We start from the raw sequence: 10,000 nt of genomic DNA on the forward strand, positions 1-10,000 counted from the left end.
TAAGGTTATAAAAGTAATGGAAAGAGTATTAACAAAATTAATGAAGAGCAGAATCAGCTTAGATATTTGATTGACATCAGAAAGATGTAAATCAGAATTGACCGTAGCAGTATCTGAGCTTAGAACCTAAAGATAATACCATATGGCATTCATATCAGGTATTCCACCAGCTCTAACCATCTCATCACTGTTTTATTAAAGATTGTTGATGTTAGAAATCATTATCATTATCATTATTATTATTATTATTATTATTATTATTATGTAGACACAAGGTCAACAGTTTTAGGGGGCAGATGCTAGTTAATATCATCAACCCCAGAACATGACTAGTACTTTGTTTTATAGACTCAAAATGTAAAGAGCTGGAGCAAATATTGCAAGACTTGCTGTCCAATATCTAATGTTTCTATCTATTCTCTGCTCTATAAAATAATAATAGTTTCAAATTTTGGCACAAGGCCAGCAACTTTAGGGGAAAGAGCATAGTCAATTACATCAACCCTAATAATTAACTTGGAATCTTCGTGGTTTTCATCACTGCATGTCGAAATCTTTAAAAAAATTATTTAATGTATCATATAGATGTGATTTTTGATGCTGAATCCGAATTTATTCACTTATTCCAGAAAAAATTCTGCGAAAATGTTGCAGGTGTTCAAAGTTTGATCATTTACAGCCAATCAGAAAACAGCACATTCGCTGCCTCTTCCATCATCTGTCACATTAGCGAGGAAGTGGGAGGAGGTGCACCAGCATGTCAAAACATTAAACTAGCTACAGTAAACAGTGAAAAGTATAAAAAGATTTGCGAACATATTAAATATCTAAAAGCTTCTAGCAAACCAACAGGAGTTGCTAGAAATAACAGTCAAAACATTAAAATATACACAAGCAAAGTTAACAGTGAAAAACATTAAAAGATTCATGAGCAAATTAAATATTTAAAAGCTACGAGTAAACCAACAGGAGTTGCTAGAAATGACAGTCAAAATCTGGTGGTTACATACCTTGTGTGCATGTACAGCATCTCTGGTTACTATGGAAACAGAGCTCTTCGCCACGGTGATGTGTAAAATATTTGCTTCTGATTGGCTAAAATACCCAAATTTTGCAAATTTTAAAGGCTAATAACTTTTTAATTATAAGTTTATAGGGAAAATGAATTTCATTTTCATAATTAGTATGCAAACCTTAATCCATAAACCAAATTTGAAAACAACAGGAACAAAATTGTAGACTGACAAAAACCACAAAGATCCTTCATTTTATTGACCCTGAAAGAATGACCTCAGCAAGATTTGAACTCAGAATGTAAATGCCAGCGAGCATTTTGTCCAGTAATGATTCTACAAGCTCATTACTTTAATAATAATCCTTTCCACTATAGGTACAAGGCTGAAATTTTGTGGGGAGGGACTAGCTGATGGGTAGAGGGTAACACTGACTTTGACAGCATTTGAACTGAAAGAAATGCTGCTTAACATTTTGTCTGGTGTGTTAATGATTCTGCCAGCTTGCTGCCCTGATAATAATAATAATAATTTCACATTTTGACGCAAGGCCAGAAATTTTGGGATAGATGGTAAGTTGATTACATCAAACCCAGTGTTCAACTGGTACTTGTTTTATGAACCCTGAAAGGATGAAAGTCGACCTTGGCAGAATTTGAATTCAGAACATAAAGATGGGTGAGATGCCGCTAGCTCACCACCTAAATAATAATAATAGAAATAGTCTATGTTATCCTAACCCTTCCTTGTAATTAAATCTTATCATTTCAGGGTGAATATTCTGACAACAGACATGGATGGGAAATACCTCGACGTTTCATAAAATTGCATGAACTCATTGGTAAAGGTGTCTACACTGAAGTATGGAGAGGTAAAATGCAGAAAAATCCTGCCAGAGAAGATATGGTTAGGGTTGCCATTAAACGACTTATGGGTATGTATGTTTTTTCAAATCTAATAGTTATTGTTTTTGTTGTTATTTTTTTAGTTCTTGATCAGTCCTGGTCCAGCTGGCAGAGTAACTCAAATATTCCATATAAGGACTATGAGGTAAACAATTCCATAACAAAAATAATATATAATTACATCTTATCTACCTAAGAAACAGCATATTGTCTACAACATTACTCTAACTTCATGTTTTTCTCCATGTATACCTCTGTAACTCCTATCAGGTAATGATACATATGTAATGGGGAATAAATGATAGCAAATTTTTTTTAGTCTTCTATTTTAATAGATAATTGTTCTGCAAAAAGATTTTCCAGTATTTTCAACTCTCATTTAAAATATACTTTGGAGTACCAGAATATGCAGATGTACTTCTTGAAGATACAGCTTGCATTATAATCCTATCCACATACTGTGTGTGTGTGTGTGTGTGTAATTATTGTTGACTCCATCCACTTTTCCATGTTCTATGGTTTATGACCATTCTCTTGTAAGACAATGTCTTACTGTTTTGTTATAATTCTTTGTCATCTCTTTGGAGAGATTCAGCATTATTTCCAACATCATCTTTTGACTTTGTAGACATTCCAGCAATACATTTACCATTCCACAGACACAGAAATACTATCAATATATATTTAAACCAATTAAGCTTAATTCTGAAATTTACACAAAATTATCATAATAGTTTTTGATGTTGAACAAGAAAAAATTGAACTTAAATAACATGAAATACAAATTAAGATTATTCAACTTAGATAGATGTATATCAAAGTTGATCATATCATTATTATCACTTGCCCCTTATGTTGGCTGAACAAGCCGGTTCACTTACACTTCTGCTTTCTGTAGTGGGGTCACATTCCGCTGGTAAGGTACTCCATCTGCTGTCAACAGCCGCTGAATGGGAGCCTGGACATTCTGTGGTTGCTGATGCAGAGACATGCACTCAGGTTGTGGCATCTCCAGTGTTTCCTTGACTGTGAGTGGGTGTGGTCACCATTTGTGAGACTCGCTCTTCTACAGCTCATCTCTTTGACTGAGCTACAATCCTGGATTAGGCATAGACAGAGGTGGGGCACTTGGCACCTCAAGTGCTGTCAAGTGCTCACAGCACTCCGCCAGGTGGGCAATGTGGTTGGTGGTAGTTCTACTCTGGCATTCTGTAGAGGGTTAGCAGAGGAAAAGTACAATGATGTTCTTGGGGAAACTGAGCATTGACGAAGATCAACTAACCAGTCTGTTCTGGAGGATTTTCAGGCTGGGCCCTCTGGATAACTTCCAGAAATCCCTCGCCTGGCAGTGCTACCAAAGGGTGCTACCTGTTTGGGATAAACTTTACAGGCACAGAAGTGCCGTCAGCCAAGCCGGCCCGAGGTGCACTCAGTGTGATGAAACCATTCTGCACTCCATCCAGTGCCCAAACATTGCTGACCTGTGGCTTTATGTCGAGCACCTGCTGTTGCATGTAGGACGGATCCAGCTATCAGCTGAATCCATAGTGAAGATTATCCTGCTGCCCTCCTTTGACCAGGAGGGGCAGGCAAGTTTTATTTGTCTGGTGGCTGTAGCAAAAGAGGTAGTGTGGTGGACATGTTTGAAGGGGCTAAAGACAGGCACTTTCCTCTTTGGCCAAGGCCTCATAAATTTTTTCAAGTTTCACTTGAAAAGGAGAGTAAAGGTGCAGAGAGAAGTGTTGGCTTCTAGCAAATTCGTTGAAAGGTGGGTGAATGTTGGAAAAATGGCCAGTGCGAAAGGACCCATTTTGAGCATGTACCTGTGAAAAATAAAAGAAGGGCTCTTGCCTTGTTGGTCAGGCACCCATGGCTTTTGTGTGTGGGGTTTTCCACAAGTAGCTTTAAAGCACCTCCCCCTATTGGGAGTTTTATTTGTTTTTCTTTGTTATTAAATTTAAACATTCTAGAACCCTTTGTATCGTCCTGTTTTGTCAATTCATGTTGCTTTTATTTTAGCCCTTGTGGCCAATAAAAGAATGAATTATTATTTTTATTACTATTATTATTATTGTTGTTGTTGTTAGATAATATAGGCACAGGCATGGTTGCATGGTGAGAAGCTTGCTTCCCAACCGCATGGTTCTAGTTTCAGTCTCGCTGTGTGGCACCATGGTAGATGGTAGATGGAAACTGTAAGAAGCCCGTTATATATATATATGTATTTATGTGTGTGTATGTGTCTTTGTGCCTGTTTGTCCCCCCACCATCGCTTGACAACCGATGGTGGTGTGTTTATGTCCCTGTAACTTAGCAGTTCAACAAAAGAGACCAATAAAATAAGAACTAGACTCATAAAGAATAAGTCCTGGGGTCAATTTCTTCAACTGAAAAACCCTTTAAGTGGGTGCTCCAGCATGGCCACAGTCAAATGAATGAAACATATAAAAGAATAAATTGCATTTCTTCTGTAATTCTCAGGAATTTCAACAGATTGGCCTTGAAAATATACATCAATGTTTATTTGCATGTTAATGTGTATATTGTGTATCTCTGTAAATTTAAGTGAATACATCTGTGTGTCACTGTATATGTGAGATGTATTCATATATATGTGTGTGTGTAACACCCATGTAATTTCATGTTCATTTTTACTGTATGGTATCTTGGAAAAGTGTCATCTACTATAGCTCCTAAAGTGCTATTTACTGTGGCTCCTATAAATGTATGTATGTATATGCATTTGTATGAATGTGTGTGCATGCACAAATGTGCATGAATGATGGTATTGTACACTTGTCACCAGTTGAGTGAAGCAGTGCTGATGTTAACATTTCTTGTTGATATTATGAGCAGTTGCTCTGCGCTTTCAAAGACCTCTGGAATAAAAAAATATTTACTTAAGAACTGGTTAAGGTCAGCAGCAGAAGAGCATACAGTTGTAAAATCCTATTTCAAATAATTACCCCATCTACTACTGTCCAGACCCATGGTAGTATGAGAAAACATGTTAAACAAACCAACAATATATATATATATATATATATATATTGACTTTTCTTTCGCAAAGTCATAGAACTGCTTTGAAATGCTTAGGTTGAACCCGAGGCGCTAGATAGTAAATAATATAATTTAAAGATGAAACAAAAATTAGATAATTATCTTGTATCTATGACATATATTAATACAACAAATGCATTAAGGCATTCAGAACATATTAAAATGTATTATTTAAGAATATAATAGAAATAAGAAATATATGAAATAAGAATATACTTGAAAATATAAACAAGAAAAATTTCAATGTGGAGTGATATAGCGAATATAAGAAAACCATATTAAAAATTAAATATTAAAAGTTAGAAATTACATTGACAGCAGTAAGAAACTTTAATGAGGAGTTTAAAAGTCAGAGAAATATATTTGTTTTAAGAGTTCTAAAAAAAGTATATATAACGTGTTATAATAACAGGTAAGGGGTATTTCTACAGCCGTTTCAGGAGACCATTTGTCCTGGTAAGGTGTTAATTTTATAATTCACATATAGACAATGTATATACATTGTGCTGGTCACCAGTTATAGGGTTAGATGTTGACTTGGTTAGGCATGATGAGAAAGCAGAAATTTGAAGAAATTATAAAAATGTTGTATATTATGAAGTATTCTGGGTAATAATGAAAAGTTAGAATACAAAAATCACTATTTATCATACCGTGTTTTATGGAGCTTCATGAAGATTGAATGAAATTTGTGAGTACATGAATGATTGTATCGGAAAATTTATTTAATATACCCGAATTATACGATCTAAGAATAGTGTAAGATTCCTTAATGCACAAATTACATTTATCCATAATAGCGTTATAGGGAAGGGCATTCACTATTATAGACCACATTTTGAAATTAATATTACTATCTTTTAGATTATGTATATGGGAGGCAAGAGTTGTTGAATTTTTATATTTAATATTGGTAAAAGAATTTAAATAAGTTCTATATCTTGTTTTGAAGTCTATAGTACTACCTATGTAAGTCCCAGCATGGTATTTATCTGATATTATGGCGCATTTATATACCACATTTTTGCGAAGGCAAAATCCTGCAAGGGGACATGAATAAGTATCCCTACAATTGCATATTTTCCCTGTTTTATGGTTGCTATTACCCTTATTTTGCGGGGATGGATTTACTTGATTCAAAACTATTGATATATGAGAAACATTGTTATTTGATATTGAATTATGTGTATTTGATGTTCCGGGTATATTCATATTAGGTACATTCCACAGTATTCCATAAGTTGCAGAGGGGAAAATCAGAAGTGCTTCTCTCATAATAATTTCTTAACATTTTGACATTTTAGTCTATTTGGGTAGTGAAGCTTCTAGTTTTTAGAAAATCACCTGTGTGACTTTTTCATATGATGATCTTCTGATGCTGTAGAACACAAAACATATGCCATTGTGGAGGGGAACAGAAAATTTCCTTTTTCTAAAGCTTTCATTTCATTTTTAAAATTCTATGAATCTTGAAACAATATTACAAAAACTAATTGAATACTGAATTACAATATTTTATCTTTGTTAAAAAAAAAAAGATAACAGAAAGAAATCCCATTCTTTCAAGTTTTCTGTGTGGGACAGCTGCGGAGGGGAAAATGTGTCCACTTCAATAACTTGTTACAAATTAAACATTTATACTGCAAGAGTATCAACAATATACTTCAATTTCCAAATTTGTTTCAACTGTGCAAATTTTTCATAAATTTCCACAAAGTTTGGAGCAAATCTACATTTAGCTTCAAAATTGGAATCTAAAAAAATATACATACAGATGAGCATCAATTAAAAGGAAAATATTATAAATAATTATTTAAGGATACTCAGTCTAAACTTTTTGTGCACATGAAGGAGTTATACTGACCAAATGCATGTGTGACATACTCTAGCTCCTTTTCAGTTTTGTCAAACTTGCTCTAAAAATGCATAGTTATTAAATATAAAAATTATGAATAATTATATATAATAAATATATAATTGTTTACAAAGTCTGACTGTTTACAAAAGTCACTCATCAAAGGGGTATAAGTTTTGTCTTTTAAGTCAGAATATTTTAAAATATCCTTAAAAAACACACTCAGGACAAAGGTCTGTTTGAAAACAAAAAGACACCTGTGTTCTCCAGCTCAACAAATACTTTTATAGTGGCTTTTTGTGAGGAGAGCAAATGCTTTCTTGATGTTTTTCAGCTCAACAACTGTAAAAGACCCAGTGCCAACCAACTGGATAGGATCATAGAACACATTATTTGTATAAGTGTAAATATAATCTCTTCTGGGCCAGTTAAAGGTGTTGATACCAGCACCAACATTATCTATGAAGAAACTTGAACTAGAAACATGTTCTAAGGCCCTGCCAATGTAGAACTGGTGAAGATAGTCAACATCATAGTACTACTCCTCATGCACTGTTGGGAGAACCTGGTTCTACAGGAACTGCTGGTATTGTTGGGTTTGATCTAGTTTGCTCAATTGTTATTTACAAAGTGAGTTCTGTGCATGGTTCTTGGACTTTGAATTGGGAATTTTTGGCAGTGATGATTGAGCCAGCATTGACTTTTGAAACAAAGTGGATGGCATGAGTATTTGGGATTCACCTGCAATCAGTCCATCTTTGCTCCAACTTCTTTGAGTGGCTGTTAATAGAGGATTGTGGAACAAAAAGCATATGAATTTTTTTGCACACTTTCTTGGTCGCACAATAGAACTCTTTTGCATTTGTCACAACTTCTTTATTTTCCAAAACAGATTGCCAAACTACACACTTGACTTCACAACCAGCATCATCCACACGTCCCTTTCCATGTGTACTCTCAAAAAATGACCATGAAGCTTCTGCACCAAAGTCATGTTCATGATATAGCAAGTTTACCAGGGTGTACTTCCCAGCACCATCACTCCAGTAGTGTATTTTGGAGGCCAGGGTTAACTGCTTAGCCTCATTGATAATGGCTGTGTTGAAAGCATAGACACTGCACTTTCCGTGCTTCATTTCATCAGAAACAACTACATATGATGCATGCTCAAGTTCACCTTCTTCATCCACAGTAGTGAAGAGAGTGACCGTGTCATTGGACCAGTGAGCTGCCATCATTTCTTTCTGGTGCTTCAGTTGAAAATTTTCTGTAAAATCTTCTTAAATGATCACTTCACCAGTTTTCAGGTTTTCTTTCAGGAACTTGAGCTCTGCAAACTGCCGCTTAATATTGTAAATGTGTCTGCTGAATGACTGTAGTTGCTCTCCAAGATCTTCTTTTGCCTCAGCAATTGTGCATTCCAGCAACAGCTTTCTCGCTTATCTTTGTCAGTCATCCACTGATAATAAGGTACCATGGAATCTTCATTAATATCAGCAAACACTTCATCTACTGGCTCACTAAATCCACATTTCAGATATTCTCTATCTACACAACATATCTGCTCAATACTGCAGACTGTTTGCATTAGAACTTCACACTTTTTCTACAACAAAATTTCTCCTCTGCAACAAAAAAATACTTATGTACCTTGGACAGAACAAATAAAAACATCAGGCCATTTTGAAAACATTATTCTGTAGCTCTGGCCTAAAAACAAAGGTTCTGAAATGCAAGTTCTGAATTGGCCATTTGTGCAAGAACTAACTAGGCTTAAAGATTTTTAAATGTTGCAGAGAGGAAAATCATTTATTGGACAAGTAACACTGCTGTTTCTCTGAAGCAGATTTAGGTTTTCAATATTACTGCATATTTGTTCCCTTGAGGAATCCATGCCCCAGTACTTTTAACCAGTTAAAGATTTTTTTTATTTCTTTCTTGCAAAAAGAAACATTTTCCCCTCCGCAACAGCCAGAATTAGAAATTATGAAAATTATGATAATTTATGCATAAGCAACAGTAAACTGAGAATCATTTTTCCCATTTTCCCAAACTATGACTATTAAGCAAAAAATTAATAAGAAATTTTTTCCAAATAAACAAACTTTATTTTTGATTTTTGTGTGAGCAAAATACTGTGGAATGGCCCATTGTTATTCATATTTATATTGGGTTTCTTATCAGTGTTTAAAGTTTTAATTTTTTGACATTGGATTTCACTATTATTTATGGATGCAATAATTGATCCCAAATTTGGCATTGTGGAGTAAGACAATTTTATAGAAGATTTGTTATATATTGGATAATATTTAGGATGCTTTGGAAAATTATATCTTAGGATTTTGAAGAATAACTTAGGTAAGTTTTTAACACCAAGGGAGAAGGGTGGGGCAAACCAAATTACTTTGTACTTTCTAGATTTAGATTGTTTAGACATATTAAGCTGTTCATGAGTAAAGGATTTGCATTTATTGTTGGGTCCTATTTTATTAGATTTAATATAATTACCTAAAGGCTCAATTTTACTTATACTTTCCAGTGAGGCATCCATTTGAGTTGATTCAAAGTTAGAATTAGAGTTTTGTCTTAAGTTTAGTATCAGGTATATAATAAATTTGGTTGCTAAAGCTGCATAATTTTAAGGTTTGATTATAGATATGTGCGTGTGCATTGAATATTTCCTTACTAGCTGAAAGATTGGAAATCCTTATTGATATAGTCGTGACTAAACTGTTAATGGCAGATTTAGAATGATTTGAGGAGACGTTAATATATTATATCATTTGATTGGGTTTACGGTATGGGTAATAAAGTTTAATTTTAAGATTTAATGTAACGACTTTAGTATTTGTATCATATACTATATTAAGATTAAAGAATTCTAAGAGGAATCTTCTTAAGGATTTCTTAATCTCTTCTACCCCTTGTTTAGATAATCCGTTGTTAGCAAAGTGCACGTCATCCTTATAGAGACCACCAGATATATTAGGGAAACTATTTTTAATTTGAAACAAGAGATACAAGCCTACTAAATCAGTCAGCTGAGCTAAATCTGATGACACCATAGTTATGTCAAAGCAATCTATTGAATCAGATCTAATCCAATTATGTCCATTAAAATTAATCAAGGTCTTTCTTGCAGCTAATATTATATCTGTATCTGATCT

The 10,000-nt window shown here is 34.2% G+C and overlaps 1 protein-coding gene across 1 annotated transcript in view; it reads left to right on the top strand.

Moving 5' to 3' along the window:
• Nucleotides 1–10,000, top strand: part of LOC106883548 (tyrosine kinase receptor Cad96Ca) — a 51,146-nt gene that overhangs the window by 29,211 nt on the left and 11,935 nt on the right. The window contains exon 4 of the mRNA XM_089353088.1: nucleotides 1,785–1,947. Within this exon, the coding sequence (XP_089209214.1) occupies nucleotides 1,785–1,947 (163 nt within the window). The remainder of the gene's footprint in view (nucleotides 1–1,784; nucleotides 1,948–10,000) is intronic.

This window comes from Octopus bimaculoides, chromosome 5, assembly GCF_046866305.1.
Source record: "Octopus bimaculoides isolate indiv1 chromosome 5, ASM4686630v1, whole genome shotgun sequence".
NCBI classification, from domain to species: domain Eukaryota; kingdom Metazoa; phylum Mollusca; class Cephalopoda; order Octopoda; family Octopodidae; genus Octopus; species Octopus bimaculoides.